Raw genomic sequence first — 26,391 nt, forward strand, 5'->3', positions numbered from 1 at the left:
GGTATGGTAGTAGGTGCCAGGCGCACCGATTTGTGTCAAGGACTGCAACACTGCTGGGTTTTTCACACTCAACAGGTTCCAATGTGTATCAAGACTTGTCCACCACCCTAAGGACATAAAGTCAACATGACACAAGTGTGGGAAGCATCGGAAGTCAACAGGTAATATTAGGAAGGTGTTCCTAATGTTTTGTACACTCAGTGTAGTCTCCATGTTTATTCTCTAGAAGTACACTGGGAACCTCAAGACTCATTACTTTATTATACACAGTGAGTGGACAGCAAAGAGACGGAAGAGTGGCGCAAAACAAAGAATAGAAAGAAGAAGGGAAGAGATTAAAAAGCAGAAGATGGGGTGAGGTTAGCGGAAGACGATTGGGAGAAGACAAAGGGAATAGAATTCCCCTGCAGCTGAAAATTCATACTCTTCCTATAATCTTGTAATGGGTATTATCTTCTTTTTCCGTTACAACTACAATCACACACACACACACACACACACGTTTCTTGTCCCTCCTTACATCCAAGGCCAGTATCGGCTAAATTTGGACTCCTTCTTAAATAAGGCGATAACCGGGGGGAAAATCGAGTTGCCCAGCGATACGCTTCCAGGCTGCTTCTCTCCAAAAATATCCCTCCATCTCTGGAGCGTTGTAACTATCTGCAGCCTAGTGCTGCCTAGTAATGTTAGCACATGAATAATATCTACAGCCTAGTGCTGCTGGGATCCAGCTAAGGTCCGCTCTAATTACACTCAAAAGACGCAACACAACATACAAGTGAAAGCCACCAAAGTAAAAAAGGCCATCGTGTTACATCAAGGCCCGACATCGTATTGAAAGAAATCGTCTAAACAAGCTGACCTGTAAATGCAAACACCGAGGCATAAATCAGGTGTGATATTGCATACATTCAACAAGGACGCATGGCAAATAAAAGCATACTCGACCAAACAATGTCAAAATGAGGAAGTACAAAGTACTCTCTCCCACCCCCTTGGCCTCCACTGCCACCCCACAGCCCAACCAGCCAGCCTGTCACTCACATGCAGACCAGAGACCAGTGTTTATTCCCCAGTTATAATGCCTATAATGCTGAGCCATGCTGTTTTGCGGCCTGCCTGTTGCCCACCAGCAAACGATGCAAATCCCTGGCTGTTCAAACCAGAGTTACCTGATAAAAGCCATCGCTGCTAATTATACTGCTTTTTTTTCTCTCTTTCACACACAACCCTCTTCCTCTTCCCTCGCTCCTCTCCTTTTCTCTTTCTCTCTTTCTCTGTTGCCTCTCTCTCGTTCTATCGTCTCTGTCTCGCTCACTCACCCTTTTCTCTCCCAACACTCCTCCAGCCTGTCTTTGCCCTTCCCTTCATGGCACTTACCCTCTCTCCCTCCTTCTCTCGTGGTGTGTTGTCTATCCTCTCCATCCCCCAGTCTCACCTCCAGGGACGATGTCATGGCTGATGTGACCACTAGTTGGCAGTAGTAGATGTTCAATCTGTTAGAAAGTCAAAGTGCACCCTATGTATATTTGGTCGGTGCTGTAGGATTGTACAGAACACGCCTTACCAGCAATAAAAATGTATTTGTGTTTGAGGCCATGGAGCGATCCCTCTCTCCCTCTCTCTCCCCAGGTCTCACCGTGATGGGAGATGGCAGGAAGGCAGAGGTAGATCAATGCCTTATGGCCCCAGCCACTCAGCAGTTACACATGCAGTAATGCAGTAATGTACTTCATAAATATCGTCTCGAGAGCCGGAATGGCGGATATAAATTATCCAACCATGTCTAGTAGAGGAGGAGTTCAACAAGGGTCGTTGGGGCCCATCGTTGTGGCTGTGAGTTACTCTTTACAGCAGGGGTGTCAAACTCATTCCATGGAGGGCCTAGTGTCTGCTGTTTTTTGCTTGTTCCTTTCAATTGAGACAGACCACCAGGTGAGGGGAGTTCTTTACTAATGAGTGACCTTAATTCATCAGACAAGTACAAGGGAGCAGCGAAAGGCCGCAGGCACTCGGCCCTCCGTGGAATGAGTTTGACACATGTTCTACGGGGTTCAAGACGGGACATTTTGGTGTCAAGGTAAGAGAACTTTGTGCACTAAATAAAATGGATAGAACCAAATACAATGCAACAAGAGTGTGTGTGCCTGAGTGTTTGTGTGTTTGTGAAACTACAGCTGTGGAGTATTGATCTCTGAGCAGAGTGAAATGGCCTGTGATGCTCATTGGTTGGTTGGAGATGCAGTGGACTAAGGGCCTCTAGTCTTTATGACTCTTCTCATCTCCGCCGTCACGCTTACTGCTCATCTCTAGGCTCAAGACCGTAAAGTGTGTGTGTGTGTGTGTGTGTGTGTGTGTGTGTGTGTGTGTGTGTGTGTGTGTGTGTGTGTGTGTGTGTGTGCGTGCGTGCGTGCGTGCGTGCGTGCGTGCGTGCGTGTGTGTGGGTACCCTGTCCTTTTTTTCTCTCTAAATAAATAGAAATGAGGAAACTGAATTAACGAATCAAATGCAGATCTATTTTATATGTAATTTTGAATAGGTTCAGATTTCAAATGGAAGGCTGTAAGCGTACTGTAAGCTAATGCACAAACTGCAATTACTGATTCAAATATTTGGAGTATGTGTTTTGGATAACCCATTAGGTAACCCATTAGATAACCCATTAGATAACCCATTGATCCCCCCAGCCACTCAGTTAATGGGGAGGCATGTAGACGTCACTCGGTTTCATTTATGAGTCATACTAATGTGTGTGGTATTTATGGTAACAGGCCAACTTCATACAGAGGCATAGGAAGAGACAGAGACGTATCGAGGCCTACATACAAATGTCATCTACATCTGCATTGCTTGCTGTTTGGGGTTTTAGGCTGGGTTTCTGTATAAACACTTTGTGACATCTGCTGATGAAAAAAGGGCTTTATAAATACATTTGATTGATTGATTGAAATAGTTAAGCACTGGCCTCCCGAGTGGGGCAGTGGTCTATGGCACTGAATCGCAGTGCGAGCAGTGCCGTTAGAGATATTCTGGGTTCAAGTCCAGGCTCTGTTGCAGCCGGCCGCAACTGGGAGACCAATGGGGCGGTGGACAATTGGCACAGCGTCGTCCGGGTTTGGGAGGGTTTGGCCGGCAGGGAAATCCTTGTCTCATCGCGAACTAGCGACTCCTGTGGCGGGCCGGGCGCAGTGCACGCTGACGGTCGCCAGGTGTATGGTGATTCCTCTGACCCATTGGTGCAGCTGGCTTCTGGTATGGATGCGCATTGTGTCAAGAAGCAGTGTGGCTTGGTTGGGTTGTGTTTCGGGGGACGCATGGCTCTCGACCTTTGCCTCTCCTGAGTCCATACGGGAGTTGCAGTGATGAGACAAGACTGTAACTACTACCAATTGGGGAGAAAAAAAGGGGTGACTTTTTAAAAATTAAAATAAATAGTTAAGCACTGAATTAGAAACTTTGACAGATCCTTTAAAGATCAAATCTAACATTACACCAGCTGCTGCTTCCATCTTGCTGCGTCCAAGTGCTGTGCTCCCGGAAGGGGGATTTTCAGTTGTTCCTCATTGTTAAGCGATTTTAAGGTAAAGAGTATTGTTTGTTGTGTGGTGTGGCAACATGGTGGCCAACACATTGTGTTTGGAATGCATTTCGTGCTGTGTACTCTTAAAGCGGAAGGCTACATTTTATATTTGCCTAGAGCTTTAGTATTTAATAGCTGTACTTATTGTGATTAACTTTACAACTTTTGTGACCCTTCCTCACGTTTGTTGTGCTAGTTTGCTGTGTATCCACTGAACCTAACCTGAGTGCTGTGTATTCACTGAACCTAACCTGAGTGCTGTGTATTCACTGAACTTTAACCTGAGTGCTGTGTATTCACTGGAACTTTAGAAGTATGCTGTGTATTCACTGAACCTAACCCAGAATATCTATGTGAGAATGCTGTTCATCGACTACAGCTCAGCATTTAACACCATAGTACCCTCCAAACTCATCATCAAGCTCAAGACCCTGGGTCTCGACCCCACCCTGTGCAACTGGGTACTGGCCTTCCTGACGGGCCGCCCCCAGGTGGTGAGGGTAGGTAACAACATCTCCATCCCGCTGATCCTCAACACTGGGGCCCCACAAGGGTGCGTTCTGAGCCCTCTCCTGTACTCCCTCTTCACCCACGACTGCGTGGCCATGCACACCTCCAACTCAATCATCAAGTTTGCAGACGACACTACAGTGGTAGGCTTGATTACCAACAACGACGAGACGGCCTACAGGGAGGAGGTGAGGGCCCTCGGAGTGTGGTGTCAGGAAAATAACCTCAGACTCAATGTCAACAAAACAAAGAAAATGATCGTAGACTTCAGGAAACAGCAGAGGGAGCACCCCCCCTTTCCACATCGACGGGACAGTAGTGGAGAGGGTAGTAAGTTTTAAGTTCCTCGGCGTACACCAAGGACAAACTGATTTAGTCCACCCACACAGACAGTGTTGTGAAGAAGGCATAGAAGCGCGTCTTCAACCTCAGGAGGCTTGTCACCAACAGCACTCACAAACGTTTACAGATGCACAATCGAGAGCATCCTGTCGGGCTGTATCACCGCCTTGTATGGCAACTGCTCCACCCACAACCATAAGTTTCTCCAGAGGGTAGTGAGGTCTGAACAAACGCATCACCGGGGGCAAACTACCTGCCCTCCAGGACACCTACACCACCCGATGTCACAGGAAGGCCATAAAGATCATTGAGGACAACAACCACCCGAGCCATTGCCTGTTCACCCCACTATCATCCAGAAGGCGAGGTCAGTACAGGTGCATCAAAGCAGGGACCGAGAGACTGAAAAACAGCTTATATCTCAAGGCCATCAGCAACATACTGACTCAACTCCAGCTACTTTATTAATGGAAAAATGTATCACTAGCCACTTTAAACAATGCCACCTTTATATGTTTACATACCCTACATTACTCATCTCATATGTATATATGTACTCGATACCATCTACTGCATCTTGCCTATGCCGTTCTGTGCCATCACTCATTAATATATCTTTATGTTCATATTCTTCATCCCTTCACACGTGTGTATAAGGTAGTTGTTGTGAAATTGTTCGGTTAGATTACTCGTTGGTTATTACTGCATTGTCGGAACTAGAAGCACAAGCATTTCGTGACACTCACATTAACATCTGCTAACCATGTGTATGTGACAAATAAAATCTGATTTGATTTGTATTCACTGAACCTAACCTGTGTTGTGTATTCACTGAACCTAACCAGAGTGCTGTGTATTCACTGAACCTAACCTGAGTGCTGTGTATTCACTGAACCTAATCTGAGTGCTGTATATTCACTGAACCTAACCTGAGTGATGTGTATTCACTGAACCTAACCTGAGTGGGGTGTATTCGCTGAACCTAACCTGAGTGCTGTGTATTCACTGAGCCTGACCTGAGTGCTGTGTATTCACTGAACCTAACCTGAGTGCTGTGTATTCACTGGAACTCTAGAAGTGTGCTGTGTATACACTGAACCTAACCTAAGTGCTGTGTATTCACTGAACCTAACCTGAGTGCTGTGTATTCACTGAACCTAACCTGAGTGCTGTGTATTCACTGGAACTCTAGAAGTGTGCTGTGTATTCACTGAACCTAACCTAAGTGCTGTGTATTCACTGGAACTCTAGAAGTATGCTGTGTATTCACTGGAACTCTAGAAGTGTGCTGTGTATTCACTGAACCTAACCTGAGTGATGTGTATTCACTGAACCTAACCTGAGTGCTGTGTATTCACTGACCCTAACCTGAGTGCTGTGTATTCACTGGAACTCTAGAAGTGTGCTGTGTTTTCACTGAACCTAACCTGATTGCTGTGTATTCACTGAACCTAACCTGAGTGCTGTGTATTCACTGAACCTAACCTGAGTGCTGTGTATTCACTGGAACTCTAGAAGTGTGCTGTGTATTCACTGAACCTAACCTGAGTGCTGTGTATTCACTGAACCTAACCTGAGTGCTGTGTATTCACTGGAACTCTAGAAGTGTGATGTGTATTCACTGGAACTCTAGAAGTGTGCTGTGTATTCACTGGAACTCTAGAAGTTTGCTGTGTATTCACTGAACCTAACCTGATTGCTGTGTATTCACTGAACCTAACCTGAGTGCTGTGTATTCACTGGAACTCTAGAAGTGTGCGGTGTATTCACTGGAACTCTAGAAGTTTGCTGTGTATTCACTGGAACTCTAGAAGTTTGCTGTGTATTCACTGAACCTAACCTGATTGCTGTGTATTCACTGAACCTAACCTGATTGCTGTGTATTCACTGGAACTCTAGAAGTGTGCTGTATATTCACTGGGACTCTAGAAGTGTGCTGTGTATTCACTGGAACTCTAGAAGTGTGCTGTGTATTCACTGGAACTCTAGAAGTTTGCTGTGTATTCACTGAACCTAACCTGATTGCTGTGTATTCACTGGATCTGCTGTGTTATACCTATTTTATTTTGTGTATTTGACCCACTCGACTTAAATGCGATATGTCTACGTGTGCATAGTAATTTTGGGCTCCTGCTTCCTTTTTATTAAAACTGTAATAACCGTGTAATAACGTGTAATAGCCGTGTAATAAACTACATATTTCGTAATTGTGTGATTCCATGGCCTCGTGCCCAGTTGGCTCTGCAGTACGTACCCTTGCAACCTGTGGGCATAACGTGTGTAAGCATGAGTTAGGCAGAGAGTCTCATCCCTGCCATCTTAACCAAACATGAAGGGTCGTGACCCCAGAGAATACTTTCTAATGAAGTCTTTATCCCGAGCCCCGGACAATTCAGAGAAGAGACAAGCCACCCACAGCTATGCATTCCAGAAACGTACTGCCTTCCGTCTGACGACATCGAAGATGCCAACTGCTTGGAGAATTTGCTTAATTCTGTGAGTCATCAATCGGAAAATAAAGCCACTGAGGTTCATTTCGGAGAAAGAAATATCTCGAGGATATTGTTTGTCATATGGTCTGTCAGCTTTAATGAGGTTGTAAGTCCAATGCATGTTAACAAACTAGCCATATATTTGGTCATAATGTTATGTAAAAACCCTGGTTTTATGTAAAAACCCTGGTGAGAAAAGGGTAAACAGCAGTATGTGACGTTATGTGAAACAGAATTTTTTTTTTTAAATAGGCCAGGGGTACTCAAATACTATTTTTTTTATTTAACCTTTATTTAACCTTTATTTAACCTTTATTTAACCTTTATTTAACTAGGCAAGTCTATTTGAGAAGGTCCGGTCACACAAATGTCCTGGAGGCAAAGGTCTGGATGGATAATGCCATTTATCGGCGTAGCAACAAACCCCCATCTCGCAACTCATGCGACACCAAACTGTCCACACCGCTCTTGTTGGCAGAGAGAGAACAAAAATCCCACAAACGCCATGGAGCAACGGGAGACGTTGGCCGTTTTGAAGCTCATTTCCTGCTAGTCGACACATTGTCCATGTCTTACGTGTGTTCATATGATCGTTGGAGCCGAATCCCGACCCCGAGCGCCATGCTTGCCATGCTCTACCAACTGAGCCACACAGAACCACCTCCCAGAATCTCATCCCGTTATTTCCTTTTATTGATCCCTTTGACATGACATCAGCATCGTCACTTCCTGTAATTAACCGAAACAGGTCACATAACTGGCCAGTGGGAATGAAAATACATGTCTCTTTCTTTTCACTGATGAAAATAAATACATGAAATGAGAACGAAACTTGCGCTTAACTTGAAATGTGTAAAGTACGGCTTCCATTGGCTAGCAGTGACAGAGTGGGCATACGGTATGACCGTGACAACAAAGAGTTTCACAGACTTGGGTAAAAGATTTCTGAAAAATACAAAGCAATGTTTACACCGCTCTGGAAGATTGCTAGTGCAGAGCCAAACGCTGTTCAGTTTGACCGGTTTGTTTATGGGGTACCGGTGTATAAAATACTGTACATATTGCTGCTGGTTCCCTGGCAACCGTTGTGCGATTGAACACTGCTTTGACAAAAGCAGCGTACTGTACCTTTAAGAGATGCAAACCTGAGGGACAACAATTGTATGGTCATTTTGGGTTTACTTTACAGCTAGCGTTCCATTAGTCCCTCCCTCCTTCCAAACATAAGAACAACCATTTTGAACATAACATAAACCGGACAGCTTAAAAGGAAATTAATCGCTTTGAAAGTCCAAGTGACTGGGGCCAGAAACAGTCCCAAATACTGTACAGTAGTACTCACTCAACACATTGTAGCGTGAGGGGAGACAGTCAAGGCTTCCCCTTTCACAACAAACTAACAAGCCTGCTGGCGTTCCTGTCTAAAGAAATGCGTCTCTCCATCTCTGTCTGAAGGCAAGCGTTATGTACGTGTGTCTGTCTGTGCTGGATGAGGAAAACACGGAGAGACTAGCGGCTTTGTTGTCGTCTTCGTGCCAGTGTCAGAATGAGAGAGCAAGAGTGTGTGTGTGTGTGTGTGTGTGTGTGTGTGTGTGTGTGTGTGTGTGTGTGTGTGTGTGTGTGTGTGTGTGTGTGTGTGTGTGTGTGTGTGTGTGTGTGTGTGTGTGTGTGTGTGTGTGTGTGTGTGTGTGTGTGTGTATCTTTGGGCTCAGCAAATGATTCAGGAACAGTGCAGAAAATATTGTCTCCTCTCCTTTTCAAATGAAATACAGATTGAAAATAAAAAACAAAATACCCTTATTCGGCATGCGAGGCCCGACACCGTCTGGTTGCAACAACCAATGAGTTGTGAATGAATTAAACTCAGGCTGAACTAGAAAAGAGTTGAACGAGTTGTAAAGGAGGGATTTGAATCAAAGCAGGGTGGAGGAGAATCAATACAGAGGAAGAAGAGTCCTATCCTGAGTGGTTCCTGTCCTTTTGACCTTCTGTGGGTGACAGAGGGGGAGGAGAGGATAGAGGGATGGACTGAGGGGATGACGGTTATGAGGGGTGGGGTCGCTTTGTTTCATAGACGATGTTATAGTTCATTCAATTTACAAAATGACATATTGATGTCCTTACCCTGTAAACAGTCTATGGACAAGGTATGACAGCAATCCATGATTTGGTTTAATTCCAATGGCACTGTTTCTAAAGGCTAATGTTTTAGCATTTGTAGCACAAATCCTAATATCGGTACCATGACTTGAATGGGATTTGTGCTACAAATGCTAAATTATTAGCATTTAGAAACAGTGCCAATTGAAACTAAACCAAAGAATGGATTGCTGTCATACCTTGTCCACAGACTGTTTACAAGGTAAGGAAACCAATGTGTCATTTTGTAATTTGGATGAGGGGCGTTGGTTGGTGTTGTGGGGGCGGGTGGGCTGTGTGTGCGTACAGTATGTGAGTGTGTCAAAATGACACAGTTCTGTTTCAAGGTGTTGGTAAGTAGCTGTTTCCCTCGAGGTGGTTTTTCCCCATGAGGGTGTTGTGGGGGCGTCAGGGTCATGTTTCAGGTCAAAGGTCGTAGGTCAGTTCTGCTCCAGGTCATCTGCCGTGGGTGTGTTGTAGCTCTGAAAGAGGGGCTGCATGAACAGCCCCAACGTCCCGGTGATGCACACAAACACAAATATCCACAGGAACAGCCGGTCTATCACCATGGCAACGTACTTCCAGTCCTCGATGACCTGTGGCAGGAAACAAAAAGAGCGGTCCACGATTTCAGATTTGGAAGACAACAGAAGCACAACAATATTGTGTCAAAACTATTGAAAGGGCTCCGAGTGAATAGACATACAAACTGTCAGAGATATAACGTGATGTACTATATCCGCTGTAAATGTCACCTCAGCTCATATCATCTCAAGGCTATTGCTCCTCACACACACACACTCACCCCCTCATCGTTATCCTCGATCTTCATCTTCTCGGCGACGTAGCGCACCCCGTCCACTGCCTCCTCCACATCTGCGTGACACTTCACCGTCATCCTCTTCCTGAACTCCGTATTCTCTGACAGGTCACTGATCTTCCAGCCGTACCGCTTGGCCGACTCCTCGTTCACATAGAAGGAGTCAGCGCTGCCCATCCCAGACCCCCTGCCACCCCCATCCCCCCCGCGGCCACCGCCACCGCCCCGTCTCTCAGCTTCAGGTCGGAGTAGGAACGCCGCTGGTGCTTCTGGCGGAACCTCTCCCGGATGTTGGAGCTGCCCGGCCGACGCATGAACAGGAAGGAGGGAAGGCGGTGCAGGAAGAGGCGTTTAACCCAGCGGGGCATGGTGTGTGTGGAGGGCGTGCGGTGGTGCACGTTGAGCACACACACACTGGTGACGATGGAGAAGGTGACCAGCACCATGGCAAACATCAGATACTTCCCTATTAGAGGGACAGCCAGGGACGTAGGTGGGACGATCTTGGAGATCAGCAGCAGGAACACAGTGAGGGCCAGGAGGACCGAGATACAGAGAGTCATCTTCTCTCCACAGTCAGACGGCAGGTAGAACACCAGGATGGCCAGAGAGGTGATCAGCACACAGGGGATGATGAGGTTGATGGTGTAGAACAGTGGCTTGCGCTTGATGATGAAGTCATAGGTGATGTCCAGGTAGGTGATGTCAGAGGGGTCTTCGTTCTTGCGTCCCGGCAGAGACACGATGTCCCACTCGCCGCTGGGCTTGAAATCGTCGCGGCTGGCGAAGTCGCTGAGCAGGATCAGGTCGATCTCCGTGTGGTCGTAGGTCCAGGACCGGAATTTGAGCGTGCAGTTCTGCTGGTCGAAGGGGAAGTCGCGGACCTCGATCTTGCAGGCCGACTTGTAGATGGCGGGGGGCAGCCAGTACACCTCTCCATTGTTGGAGACCAACGCGTTGGAGTAGAATGACACCTCGTAGTTCCCATCCGCACTGAGGTGAAGACAAGACAGAAAGGAGTCAGAAGCGGCACATGTACACAGACACATATTAGAAGGATACTTTTTTTTAAATACACTTAACTTGCACTTGATCCCCCCACCTCCCCTCCGAGCTCTGACTCTACTGACAGGTACGTTATTGAGGAAAAATGTACTTTCTATGCGGTTGTCCCAACTAGCTATCTTAAGATGAACGCTCCAACTGTAAGTCGCTCTGGATACGAGCGTCTGCTAAATGACTAAAGTGTCAATGTGAAATGAGACCTGGTGGTTCCTATCAGCATTTACAAGACAGGAGAGCACGGGGAGAGAGAGAGGAGAGGGGTCAGAGACACCGCACAGATACATGTGTAGAAGTCGTCTGTTCAACACACACGATGAAACACACGTGAACAGTACCCACTATAACACAGACCACTCAAAAAGACAAAGGAACACAAAGTTGAGAGACAACGGGTGGGAGGGTGGATGCCAGCGTTAGATTAAGACACACACAGAAAGAGAGAGAGAGAGATGTTAAGTGGTGTTGTCGACTGGACATTTGGGTTGTTGTGCTTGGGGACAAGGGACAGAGGCGGGGACAGGGGGGGCACTGCATCAGACACACCCCCTGTCACAGGACAGGCCTGAATCTGCGGAGGTTTCGATTTTAGATTCTCACCAGGCTGCAGGTGTTGCATTATACATTAAAGTGTTGTCAATTATAGAGCAGGTCAGGAGGAATCCAGCCATCACACTGCTCTGCTCCTAACAACACACACACACACACAAACCCGATACTCCTCTATAGTCTCCTCGTGTTCTAAATATGCAGCTGCTTAAAAGTCTCTATATAGCTCTATATACAAACAGCTATAGCTCTATACCAAAACAACTATAGCTCCACACCCAAACAACTATCTCTACACCCAAACAACTATCTCTACACCCAAATAACTATAGCTCTACACCCAAACAACTGTAGCTCTACACCCAAATAACTATAGCTCTATACCCAAACCACCTGACCTGGCCTGTGATCACACTCATCACACAGGCATTTCATAATCCAAATCTCCTCTGTACAGATTTCACAGTGCACATCTGTCCCCTCTCTCTAAGCCCTCATATCTGTCTCCTGTTTCCGCCCTTCAAACTGTTATAGTAAGCACATCTTTACTTTAGCTGCTGCTATTACCACCTCCACCTTTCTCATGATGGGACTATAAGCCCACACTTCAATCAAGGTGTTGCGAAGCTTTTCCTTTCACTCATTATCCTGATGGCAAGTGACAAGCAGGAGGAGATTATTCAGGGAGGACATCACTTCAAAGATTGCTAGATAGTTTGTGCCTATGTATTTATATGTAGGCTACGTGTGCCTTTTAAAATGGATGTAGTTCTGTCCTTGAACTGTCCTTGTCTATTAACGTTCTGTATTTGTCACACCGTGATCTGTTTCACCTGTCTTTGTGCTTGTCTGCACCCCCCTCCAGGTGTCGACAATCTTCCCCATGATCCCCTGTGTATTTATACCTGTGTTCTCTGTTTGTCTGTTGCCAGTTCATTTTGTTTCGTGAAACCTACCAGCGTTTGGTCCCCTGCTCCTGTCTGTTCTTGCGCCTGTTTTCTAGTCCTTTCCGGTTTTGACCGTCCTGCCTGCCCTGACCCTGAACCTGCCTGCCGTTCTATACCTTGCCCCGCCTCACTGGATTATTGACCCCTGCCTGCCCTGACCCTGAACCTGCCTGCCATTCTGGACCTTTTGCACACTCTCTGGATTACTGACCTCTGCCTGCCTTTGACATGTCTTTTGCCTGTCCCTGTACTAGAAATAAATGTTTGTTTCTTCAACACTGTCTGCATTTGGGTCATACCTGAAACCTGATAGTACGAACTGGCCCTGACGGACCCAGCACACTCGGACCAGCTCCTCAACGCCCTCTCATCCCAAGGAGCCACCATTGGAAGGCACGAGGAGCTGCTTCGTGGTCTCATGGAAGGGTTCCAGACCTTGGCCAAACGATATGACCGAGCGTTTAACACATTGCTGGAGCAATTCCGTGGGTTGTCGGTTGTGATCTCCCAGCCTACCCCAGTGTCCCGAGGGATTCTCCTGGCTCCAGCGATACAATCCCCTCATTGACTGGTCTGCCGGTGCCATCATGGGCTGGAGCCCGTTCTGCCACGCCCATTGCCTGAAGTCAGTGCAGCCTGCCCCGGGACTTCTTCCTGGGGGATCGGAAGTTTCCCCGGACCCCTCCGCCATTCTGGCGAAGTACCAGGACCTCCAGGAGATGTTCAGTAAGGCCCGGGTCACCGCCACACCGTGGGATTGACCTTCTCCCAGGCACCACTCCGCCCCGGGGTCAACTGAACTCTCTGTCGGGTCCGGAGACCAAGGCTATGGAGACAAGTACATTGAGACCGTGGGATTGACCTTCTCCCAGGCACCACTCCGCCCCGGGGTCAACTGTACTCCCTGTCGGGTCCGGAGACCAAGGCTATGGAGACAAGTACATTGAGGACTCCCAAGTTGCTGGATTCATCCGTCCTTCTGCCACCCCCGCTGGCGAAGGGGTCTTCTTTGTGGAGAAGAAGGACAAAACCCTGCGCCTGTGCATCAACTACCGAGGTCTCAACGACATTACAGTTAAGAACCGCTACCCGCTACCTCTCATCTCCTCACCCTCGAGCCACTCCAGGGGGCCACCGTGTTTTCTAAGCTAAACCTACGGAATGCCTACCACCTGGTGCGGATACGGGAAGGGGACGAGTGGAAGACTGCCTTCAACACGGCCAGCGTCCACAACGAGTATCTGGACATGCCATTTGGCCTTACCAACGCCCCTGCTGTGTTCCAGGCTCGGGTTAATGATGTTCTCCATGACATGTTGAACCGGTTTGTCTTCATCTACCTCGATGGCATCCTCGTCTTCTCCTGCTCCACCCAAGAACACGTGCTCCACGTCCGACAGGTTCTCCAATGCCTCCTGGAGAACCAGCTTTTTGTAAAAGCAGAGAAGTGCGAATTCCATTGCTCCACCATCCCTTTTCTGGGTCACATCATCGCTGCAGGGAGTGTACAGATGGATCCCGGGAAGATGAGAGCAGTGGGTGATTGGCCCCAGCCTACGTCCAGAGTGCAGCTGCAATGTTTTCTGGGCTTCTCCAACGTTTATTGCCGCCTTAACTGGGGCTACAGCACCCTGGCTTCCCCCCTGTCTACGCTCACCTCTCCCAAAGCTCCGTTCACATGGTCCCCAGCTGCTGACCGGGCATTTCGGATCTCAAACACCGCTTCACCACTGCACCCATCTTGGTTTCTTCCTGACCCGTCCCACCAGTTCGTGGTGGAGGCCGATGCTTCGGATGTCGGAGTGGCGGCTGTCCAGTCCCTGCAGTCTGCCCTGGACCTCAAGTTACATCCCTGCACCTTCTTCTCCCCCCGCCTCAACACTACGGATTGGAACTATGATGTGGGTAATCGTGAGCTTCTCACGGTGAAGATGGCATTGGAGGAGTGGGGGCACTGGCTGGAGAGGGCGGAATATCCTTTCATTGTGTGGACCGACCACAAGAACCTGGAATATCGCACCGCCACGCGCCTCAATTCCAGGCAAGCTAGGTGGGCCCTACTGTTCACCCGGTTCAACTTCTCCCTCTCATATTGGCTGGGATCCAAGCATGTCAAGCTGGATGCACTGTCATGCCGCTATAGCCCCACGGCTACTACCCCGGAACCTGAGACCATCCTTCCCACTTCGTGCCTGGCGACAGCACTCAGCTGGGGAATAGGGAAGCAGGTTCGTGAGGCACAGCTTTCCCAGCAGAACCCGCGGGGAGGGCCCAGATAACCGGATGCTCGTTCCTGATGCGGTCCGCTCCTCAGCTCCTTGCCTGCCACCCATGCTCCCGTTGGACCCTGGCTTTTGTGCAACAACGCTTTTGGTGGCCAACCATGATTCCTAATGTCTCTGCATTTGTTGCCGCTTGCACGGTCTGTGCACAGAACAAGACTCTTCTGCAAGCTCCGGCTGGACTCCTCCAACATCTGCCTGTCCCTCACCGTCCCTAGTCTCACATCTCCCTGGACTTTGTCACGTGTCTCCCCCCGTATGATGGCAACACCGCCATCCTTACTGTAGTCGATCGGTTTTCCAAAGCCGCTCACTTCATTCCTCTCCCCAAGCTACCCTCTGTCAAAGAGACGGCCCAGCTCATGGTGCAGCATGTCGTCCAGATCCATGGACTGCCAGTGGACATGGTCTCTGACCGGGGTCCACAGTTCTCATCCCGGTTCTGGAAGGCGTTCTGCACACTCATTAGGTTGTCTGCCAGCCTGTCCTCCGGGTTCCACCCCCAGTCCAACGGCCAGTCGGAGTGAGCCAACTAGGACCTAGAAACTACTCTGCGCTACCTGGTCTCCGCCAATCCCACCACCTGGAGCCAGCAGCTTGTGTGGGTCGAATACGCCCGCAACACCGTTCCGACCCTCCTCAAGACCACCTTCAGGTATCGACGACAAGCAGACCGCCATCCCAACTTCTGTGTGTCCAGAGTTAAACCCATGTCTCACAGCCCTTTGTCTCCTGTTTCTAGGTCATACCTGAAACCTGATAGTATTATGTCATGTTTCATGTTTTGTGTGGACCCCAGGAAGAGTAGCTCCTGCTTTCCGAACAGCTAATGGGGATCCTAATGAAATACCAAAAAACAACACTTGTATTGAGCAATTATATAGTTTGAGATGACTATAAACACACCCATAGTGTCTGAGCTATCGATATGGATCATATTCACATAGAACACAGCTCACTCACTTGTTGTAGAGGACGATGTCCGGCAGCCAGATGTGTTGAGACGGGAGGCGAACCTTCTTAATGCCCTCATACTCTTCTGGGTCCCACACTAACCTGTAGTCATTCCATACCTGAGTCAGCCAGCAGTTGGTGGTCATGATCTGTTCTCTTTCATTCTGTAACAGACACACAGACAGGGAGAGAAAAGCATGAGCGAGAGAGTGTGTGTGTGTGTGTGTGTGTGTGTGTGTGTGTGTGTGTGTGTGTGTGTGTGTGTGTGTGTGTGTGTGTGTGTGTGTGTGTGTGTGTGTGTGTGTGTGTGCGTGCGTGCGTGCGTGCGTGCGTGCGTGCGTGCGTGTGTGTGTGCGTGCTCACCACATTAATGAGCTGGGCTAGGGACACCTGTATATGGATGGTGACCTGTTGGCTCTTGTTGACAGCAGGTCTGATCAGTTTGTTGTAGCGCTCTGGAGACAGCAGGTGGGTCACCAGTCGCTCCTCTATCTCCGCACCCAAGGCAGCTACACACACACACAGAGAGGGAGAGAGAGAAAAAAACGATGTAACAACTGGCAGATAAGGCGTGCAAAAATAAAAAATAAACCTTTATTCAGACAACATGCCATGTTGTTGCCTCACACCCACATTTGATGCTCAGTGATTCAAGTGTCCCAGTCTGTGTCTGCCGGGTGAACTTTCCAAGTGGACTCTAAGCCAAATACATAGAGAGCAGCACCCCAAAACACCATTGACAGTATATATCCCTACTGGCCTAATGTCATCATCACTGGTTTGTGTACATCTCATCAGATCACCGTTATAGTACATCATCATATTGAACTAATGACCTCTCTATAAATTCATACTGAAGGCTTATTACCGTTTTATTTTGCCCTATAAAACAAACCCTGCTAGTTCATATTCAAACTCATAGTACATATTTAAACTGAGTGGACAAAACACGAGGAACACCTGCTCTTTCTATGACATAGACTGACCAGTTAAATGACATAGACTGACCAGGTGAATCCAGAAGAAAGCTATGATCCCTTACTGATGTCACCTGTTAAATCCACTTCAATCAGTGTAGATGAAGGGGAGGAGCATTTTTAAGCCTTGAGACAATTGAGACATGAACTGTGTATATTGAACTTTAAAAACTCTTATATAGTTCACTCTAGAACTACCCTTCTACTTGATATTTGTACTACACTGAACTAAAATATAAACGCAACATGTAAAGTGTTGGTCCCATGTTTCATGAGCTGAAATAAAATATTCCAGAAATGTTCCATTCGCACAAAAAGCTTGTTTCTCTCAAATGTTGCCCAGAAATTTGTTTACTTCCCTGTTAGTGAGCATTTCTCCTTTGACAAGATAATCCATCCACAGGACAGGTGTGGCATATCAAGAAGCTGATTAAACAGCATGATCATTACACAGTTGCACCTTGTGCTGGGGACAATAAAAGGCCACTCTAAAATGTGAAGTTTTGTCACACAACACAATACCAAACATGTCTCAAGTTTTGAAAGAGCATGCAATTAGAATACTGACTGCAGGAATATCCAGCAGAGCTATTGCCAGAGAATTGAATGTAACTTCTCTACCAAGAGCCGTCTCCAACGTAAATTTTGAGAATTTGGCAGTACGTCCAACCGACCTCACAACCGCAGACCATGTGTAACCACGCCAGCCCAGGACCTCCACATCCGGCTTCTTCACCTGCGTGATCGTCTGAGACCAGCCACCAGGACAGATTATGAAACTGAGGAGTATTTCAGTGTGTAATAAAGCCCTTTTGTACGGCCTCCCGGGTGGTGCAGTTGTCTACGGCACTGCATCGCAGTGCTAGCTGTGCCACCAGAGATTCTGGGTTCGAGCCCAGGCTCTGTCGCAGCTGCTGCGACCGGGAGGCCCATGGGGCGGTGCACAATTGGCCCAGGGGTGTCCGGGTTAGGGAAGGTTTCGCCGGCAGGGATATCCTTGTCTCATTGTGCACTAGCGACTCCTGTGGCGGACCGGGCGCAGTGCACGCTGACACGGTCGCCAGGTGTACAGTGTTTCCTCCAACACATTGGTGTGGCTGGCTTCTGGGTTGGATGGGCATTGTGTCAAGAAGGAGTGCGGCTTGGTTGGGTTGTGTTTCGGGGGACGCATGGCTCTTCACCTTCACCTCTCCCGAGTTCGTACGGGAGTTGCAGCGATGAGACAAGACCGGAACTACTACCACGAAATTAGGTGGAAAAAATACAAAATAAAGCCCTTTTGTGAGGAAAAAATCATTCTGATTGGCAGGGCCTAGGTCCCCAGTGTGTGGGCCTATGCCCTCCCAGGCCCACCCATGGCTGCTCCCCTGCCCAGTCATGTGAAATCCATAGATTAGGGCCTAATGAATTTATTTCTATGAACTGTAACTCAGTAAAATCGTTGAAATAGTTGCATGTTGCGTTTATATTTTTGTTCATATCACCAAGTCCATATTCATAATGCCCTGGTATCATTCTCACTGTGCATATCTTTACATAACGCAGCCTAACAGAACGTGTATAAGCCTTCCACAGAGGACTGTCATTTAGCAGTGAGCCAGTGAGCCACAACATTAGACGAGGCAGTCCACAGCTGACTCACAGGGTTTCATGGCCTTCTGAACTAACTGCCTCTTGATTAGCATAATTGGATGCTTGATTAGTGGACACACACACACACACAAACGCACCCTCGTACACAAAAACACACAAACACACATCAGACACGCACACATATACACACGCAGTGTTTAGTGAAGTGAGATTTCAATCTTGCACAGAGCGAAGATCCTTCTAATTTGGACTGCAGGGACGTGGGATGTTCTCATCGCCTGTTGCCGCTGCAATGAGTATGCAATATGCAACATCCCTCCAGAGATGTGTGTGTACATTATATAGTCTCTGATCTGACAAACAGTTGTGACGTGACTGTGTCTTTACTGACGGTACGATACACCCACCTACACACACACACACACACACACACACACACACACCTACACACACACACACACACACACACACACACACCTACACACACACACACACCCACACACACACACGCACACCTACACACACACACACACACACACACACACTACACACACACACACACACACACACACACACACAAACCGTCTAAACCCCCACAGTCCAGTGGCTGCAGTATGATGGGGAGTTGAGGTTATGGTTTTCTCCAGTTGACTGGATTAGCCACATGGTTCACGTCAGCTCACTGTGTTCCACTCACCCGTTCCCCTCCATTAGGCTATTCTCACCCCTGTAATGCACTTCAAATGTTGGCACCGTTTACATTTTTGTGATTTGCAGTTAGTGCATTCTTCTTAAGGTAGCTAGTTGAAACAATCACGTCACAGTACTAGTGAGCAATAGTGAGGTTTTTTTAAAAGACAAGTGCGGGGCGGGGCGGAGGAGGCATCTGAGAGGTGTTGACATGATGCTGATACACACAGGAGGCATCCTGAGAGAGGTGTGGTACTGTTGATGAACAATCAGCCAGGATTAGACAAACAGACAGAGACAGAGAGAGAGAGAGAGAGAGAGAGAGGGAGAGAGAGAGAGAGAGAGCAGTGAGCGTTGAGGGGAATAGAGCTCAGTACAACATAGAGTTGAGATTTGGAGACACGGAGACATGGAAACAATGAGCCGATTGGGATAGTCATTTGATTGGATCATGTTGCCTTCGTTTACAGTCTCTTTCCAGGAACACCATTTGATTCGTAAGATTCAGTGAATCAGGATGAAAACCTGTTAACCTTTTCTCCGTTCAGAGAAGTGAGCGGTGGGCAGTACCATCCATACTGCAGACCTCCAGGCAGTGAAGTAGGTTGTCAGGGACCTCAGATGACCTACTGATGAACACCCCCCCACTGAGACCAGCAAACTGGCACCCTATGTCCTACACTCTTTTTGGCTGTCCCCATTAGGAGAACCTTTTTTTGTTCCAGTTAGAACTCTTTTGGGTTCCATGTAGAACCCCCTGTGGGGAGGAAACCAAAAGGGTAATACCTGGAACCAAAAGGGTTCTACCTTTAATCAACAACGGCTGTTCAAAGGGTTCTCCTATGGGAATAGCCGAAGAACCCTCATTGGATAGTGTATATAGTGCACTACTGTTGACCAGGGCCTTTAGGGCTCTATAGGTTGAGATGCAGCCCACCTCTCATCCAGACCACACATCAAATACTTCAGACTCTTACACACACACAGGTCTTTACTTTAAACCTAAACAGGACACACGGGTCATTACTTTAAACCTAAACAGGACACACGGGTCTTTACTTTAAACCTAAACAGGACACACAGGTCTTTACTTTAAACCTAAACAGGACACACAGCTCTCTAAATCTAAACAGGACACACAGCTCTCTACATCTAAACAGGACACACAGCTCTCTACATCTAAACAGGACACACAGCTCTCTACATCTAAACAGGACACACAGCTCTCTACATCTAAACAGGACACACAGCTCTCTACATCTAAACAGGACACACAGCTCTCTACATCTAAACAGGACACACAGCTCTCTACATCTAAACAGGACACACAGCTCTCTACATCTAAACAGGACACACAGCTCTCTACATCTAAACAGGACACACAGCTCTCTACATCTAAACAGGACACACAGCTCTCTACACATCTAAACAGGACACACAGCTCTCTACATCTAAACAAGACACACAGCTCTCTACATCTAAACAGGACACACAGCTCTCTACATCTAAACAGGACACACAGCTCTCTACATCTAAACAGGACACACAGCTCTCTACATCTAAACAGGACACACAGCTCTCTACATCTAAACAGGACACACAGCTCTCTACATCTAAACAGGACACACAGCTCTCTACATCTAAACAGGACACACAGCTCTCTACATCTAAACAGGACACACAGCTCTCTACATATAAACAGGACACACAGCTCTCTACATCTAAACAGGACACACAGCTCTCTACATCTAAACAGGACACACAGCTCTCTACATATAAACAGAACACACAGCTCTCTACATCTAAACAGGACACACAGCTCTCTACATCTAAACAGGACACACAGCTCTCTACATCTAAACAGGACACACAGCTCTCTAACCCAAATGATTCTTATAATCCTCTTCCTTCCCCCTCCAAGTCCTCTTCCTCCACTTCCTCCCCCTCCTCTTCCTCCTCCCCCTCTTCTTTCTTCTCCTCCTCCTCATCCTCCTCCTCCCCCTCCCCCTCCTCCTCCTCCTCTTCCTCCTCCTTCTTCTCCACCTTGCTGCACTCTAACTTCTTCAATAATTCATCTGTACTCAAATAAAAACAGCATCATCTCACATGCAGAAAGCCTGAAACTCAAATCTTTTACTATGACTCTTTTATTTCCTACCGGGCAAAACAACAACAGTCTCTTCCGCAAAGCACAAACATACAAACACACCTTGGTTATACTTCAGACATATGATCAAAGTAACATATTTTGGTTTAATGTGGGAAAAGACACCATCTCCCGCATAATCTGTTTCTTCATGGGCAGAAGAAGTATCCAGTGTGTAAATGATTTAATGACCCATGGTGGTGATATTGCCTTGTCAGGGTCAACCATTTCAGCCTTCCCTTCCACTGTGTCTGCCTCTACCCTGCACCTACATCTACCAGAATTCAGCTATATACAGTATATTCAGTATGAGACTCTGGTTATGATGTATAACATACTATATCTGTAGCTGCCTGTGGTGGCCTGTTTCGGTTAACCTTGTGTTTTGGCTGCTCTGGCTGTGAATCTTCTAATGGTGGTAATTGTGCTGACTGTGATCATTGTTGTAACTGTGCAGGCCGTGTTTGAACTGTTGTTGTTGTTGTTGTTGTTGTTGTTGTTGGGTGTGTGTGTGTGTGTGTGTGTGTGTGTGTGTGTGTGTGTGTGTGTGTGTGTGTGTGTGTGTGTGTGTGTGTGTGTGTGTGTGTGTGTGTGTGTGTGTGTGCGTGTGTGTGTGTGCGTGTGCGTGTGTGTGCTCTGCTCCCAGTCTCAGGGGCACTTGTGTTCCAGCTGACAGGCAACATTACACTCCCACGCTGCGAATAACTACACCCTCACGGAACACCCTGCCGCACTTCTTCACATCAGCCCTCCTCCAGCCTGCTCTCCTCCCCCAACTCCCCTCCTCTCTTCCATTGCCCTCAGGCACGTGCACAGACACAAGTCTTTGTGACGTCGTCAAGTTCGCCACAACCCGCCCAGTCCTGTCCGTTGGTCTGCCCTGTGCAGAGATTGCATGCGCCCGGTTGTGCCTTTTTCCCAGTATGCCCTGTACAGAGATTGTGCGAGCCCAGTTTCCAAACATGCATGGCTTAAGTTGCGTTCACTGGTCCAGTGTGTGCAGCAGGCTACCTAGTTCAAATATCAACAGTATTGCCACAGCAGAATAACACTTGATTTCCATCATCAATATTGGGTCTGCTTGGCAGATACACATCAGAGAGAGATGCAGAGTGACATAGAGAGGAGAGGCTGCATCTGCGACCCTCCGACCCATCTCCATCCCTTCCTGTCGGGGGTTTCACATGTGTGTCAGGGCAGCAGAAACACAGCTAGTCTAGACTCTAGCTAACCGCAGGCTATCAGCCAACCAGGCTGAATATATATGATGATGAAAATCAAGTGTTATCAAGTGTTGATCAAATGGTATGCTGCTGTGGCAGTACTGTTATATTTAAACTATGACATGATCCACACAAGCCACTATCCAGACGTATACCAGTTAGAAGATGATTCATATTATATTGTTTAAAAGCATTTAAAACAAGTCACAAACAGTAAAAAATAAATGGGGGGTGCCGAGAGGTGCCCTTTTTTCATTTTGAGCACCTGCCCCCTGAATGGTCTGTGCACGGCCCTGTTTTTCCTCCTCCCATCTCCTCTCTTCCCTTGCTCTCCTCTCTCCTCCCCCTCCTCTCTTCCCTTGCTCTCCTCTCTCCTCCCCCTCCTCTCTTCCCTTGCTCTCCTCTCTCCTCCCCCTCCTCTCTTCCCTTGCTCTCCTCTCTCCTCCTCCTCCTCTCTTCCCTTGCTCCTCTCTCCTCCCTCTCCTCTCTTCCCTTGCTCTTCCTCTCCTCTCTTTCTTTGTCCCCCTCTGCTCCGCTCTCCACTCTCGTTTCCAGCGACAGTAACAGGTTACAAGTGCAGGTCGAGCGGAACAAAGGCAGGTGAGGGAGAGTGGTTTTCTTCTGTTCTCCTTTCCCTGTCTGTCATTCTCACATCAACTAATGTGGCCATGGGAAGGAGCGGGAGTAGAGCCTGGTTTCTAAAACCAACTGATGCAACTCCTGCTGCTGGCTCTCACAGAACGTCATCTACATAAGAGACCACTCTACTTCTCTTTCTCTTTCTTTTTCTCTCTTCCTCGCTCTCTCATTCTCCGATTTCTCTCTCTCTCTCCCTCTATTGTATGTTTTTCTGCTCTCTTAAAATGGTCACCTGATTAACCAGGGAAGTATTCTATTCATTGGGGTGGGTGTGCATGCGTGCATTAAGCTAAAGACTGCTAGCGTGTGATTCCCTCTCCCGCACTCCTGGGCATTGAGAACCAGTGAACAAACAAGAGATCTAATCAGAGTTAGCTTTAGCATGCCTTAGCACACCCGCACTATAGGCTACCACTACAGCATGCAGCTGCTACTGGGGGAGGGAGGGAGGGAGGGAGGGAGGGAGGGAGGGAGGGAGGGAGGGAGGGAGGGAGGGAGGGAGGGAGGGAGGGAGGAGGGAGGGAGGGAGGGGGAGGGAGGGAGGGAGGGAGGGAGGGGAGGGAGGGAGGGAGGGAGGAGGGAGAGGAGAGGGAGGAGGAGGAGAGGAGAGGAGAGGAGAGGAGAGGAGAGGGAGAGGAGAGAGAGGAGAGGAGAGGAGAGGAGAGGAGAGGAGAGGAGAGAGAGAGAGAGAGAGAGAGAGAGAGAGAGAGAGAGAGAGAGAGAGAGAGAGAGAGAGAGACAGATGAAAAGAAAAGAGTATGTGAACGAGAGAGTTGCAGCCAGACAGAAAGATAGTGAGTAAAAGAGACTAATCTTTACAACCCTCCAAACTTTACAGGCACCCTCCTCCCCCCTCCAAAAAAAGAGAGAGAGAGTGAAAGACAGTGATAGCACGAAGCTAAACTCTACAGAGGCGGTTGCCAGATTGAGTGGTTTCCAGACAGAGTGAGACAAGAGGTGACAGTGACACAGTCACGCTATGTTGTCTCCCGAGACAGCTCTCGGAGAACAGGCTGAGCATCTAGTCTGCAGGTGCTCACTACATGTCCTCAGGAGGAAGATAAGGGAAGTTGAGAAAACATTCACAGGGTGACCACTCATTAGGCCTATCTGAGAATCCAAGTATCTAATCTTGGGAGACTTGTGCTTTTGGAGTGAAACAGTATTTTCCAACAGCCCCAGTGTTCACCAACAGCTTAGAGTAGACTGAGTTGAATAGCATGACTGAACTGAAACGTAGGCCTATCCTAATTCAGCACCTTGGACAGCGTCTGTAAAAGTGGCCCTTATTCAGCACCTTGGACAGCGTCCTTAAAAGAGCCCGTATTCAGCACCTTGGATAGCGTTGGTAAAGGGACAGAAATTCAGCACCATGGACTGCATTAGCATACTATTAAAGATGTGACGCACCGACATATCTACAATGTAGAGGTAAGTCAAAGGAACGTATTTTAATTCCTCTTTGGGTTTGAGTAAAACGTATATATTCCAAATCAAGGGTGGAAAGGCACCTTGATGTCCTAATCATCATCAGCAGTGAACCATTAAGCACAATTAGCCATTATGAAATCATAAAAGCCTAATCAAGCAGGTTTATTTGGCATTGTGTGTGTTCAGTTAGACGCAACATTTAAATGGCTGTCATAAAAGACCTGTATTGTCAAAATATTTCAAAGAAGTGTTATGATGAGTCAGTTTGATCATTTCTACAATTCGGCCAAAAGATTTAAACCTTTAGACCTATTAGCTTCTAGCCTAATAAAGATGAATACTGTGTGTGAAATTCGGAGACCTCTCTCTGGGCCTGTGTGTGTATGTCACACATTGCTGCGTAGTGCATAACAGCCAGCGTGTATGTTGTGTAAAAAGCGAGCACGTTAGTTAACGGAGCCGTTAAAATCACGTGTCTAAACACAATCTGACGCACCGCATACCTGCAATACGTCCCCCCACTGGTCTGTCCGTTGAAAATATATAATGTTATCAAAGCAGGGAAATAATTTGAACATCATCATAATTTACAACGGTAGGCTAGCCTCTCATAGAAACAACTATTAACATAACCCCCGTTACGCATAGCCTTGGTGCTATCCAGACAGGAATTTGAATATTTGTGTTTGACTTTTTATGTCTTGATATTCAAACCAAATGATTAATAATTAGAATCGTTAAAAATAGACTGCCCCCATCCTGTAAGGACCATGGATATGCAGGATGTGTCGCGGCCGAATCACAATATGAAGAGTCACGGTAAGCTATAGTTATGGTCCAGTCTAAGTATACCCAGGGTACCCCGGGGGTCCCGGTCCCGCACAGGGCCGAGTAGATTTGGAGAGATTACTCACTTGCCAAGGTGAGAACCAGGAGAGCGAGCGCTGCTGTCACCGGGTCTGCCATCGCCTCTCGCTCCCTCCACTGCGACCGACAACCCGAAAACTTGGAGATGTACGAGTTGTCTGTTTCCCCCCTTTTCGCCCTCAGTGTGAAAATGAAAAATAATACCAGAGACAGCACACACCAGCGCGCGGTAAGAGGGTGTCTTAAAGTGTCATTATAAGTCGTTGGTATCCGACGATGTCCGTTGGTTTGATAAAGGGAGAGGCTTCAAATCTCGTTACGAGGCGAGGAGAAGATTGTTCACTCTTCCCAGATGCGGAGGCTTGTTTCTGTCACAACGCGTCTGAGTGGGGCTATGCGTCCGACCCCACCAGGAACTATGAGCGCACAGCAAACCGGGGGCGCAGAAAAGGTTTCCCTAGTTTGACTTGAGTATTGAAACGTTATTGTCCCTAAAATATGGCGGCTATGGAGATGAATGACCAGTTACTGGAGATAGGGTGGTCCTGTAGATGAATGATTAAAGGGGTCGTCCTCACTTTGCCCTGCACGCCTGGTGCGCTCTCCGTCGGGCGGCGATAGGTTCCGGTCTCCATATATCGCTCAGTTTTGATCTACACGGTTGACATTTGTGACAACAAACATGAAGCAATTACAGTAGAGATCCCCGAGGCGGTCGTTCGGGAAAGCCTTTCAGACATAGGCTGCATTTACTTATTTTAATTGAAGGGGGATTAATCGTTGGAAAAACAAATGTTGGTTTAAATTAAACCCCTTCTCCATGGGGCGCCACTCCAATAACACAAAATACGTCTTTTAATCTGACAAATAAAATAACAACTTTTTCTTTTCAGGCTTCCAAGCAGTCATCACCATAACGCATGATCATGACAGAGACAAAAAGTTGCCCCTAAAGATTTAAATAGAGCGAGATTGATAGCCCATGCAGAATAACTATGTGGGCACCATTGATGCCCGATATCAACGTTATCTGCATTAAACATATTAGACCCGGCGAATGAGTGCGTCAATGGGCAGGGCTTTGGCTTTGCGGAAGAATCATCAACCCATCACAGAAATATCAGATACATTCATGAAGGGTTATCTAA

General features: G+C 47.6%; 1 protein-coding gene across 1 annotated transcript; it reads right to left on the bottom strand.

Moving 5' to 3' along the window:
• Positions 1-9,503: 9,503 nt before the first annotated feature.
• Positions 9,504-25,342, bottom strand: LOC135545201 (neuronal acetylcholine receptor subunit beta-2-like). Its single transcript, XM_064972828.1, is given in 6 exon segments — positions 9,504-9,659; positions 9,869-10,065; positions 10,068-10,876; positions 15,687-15,841; positions 16,041-16,186; positions 25,291-25,342. Coding segments are annotated over 6 exon segments (1,515 nt in total).
• Positions 25,343-26,391: the final 1,049 nt, after the last annotated feature.

Source organism: Oncorhynchus masou, chromosome 9, assembly GCF_036934945.1.
Source record: "Oncorhynchus masou masou isolate Uvic2021 chromosome 9, UVic_Omas_1.1, whole genome shotgun sequence".
Taxonomy (NCBI): domain Eukaryota; kingdom Metazoa; phylum Chordata; class Actinopteri; order Salmoniformes; family Salmonidae; genus Oncorhynchus; species Oncorhynchus masou.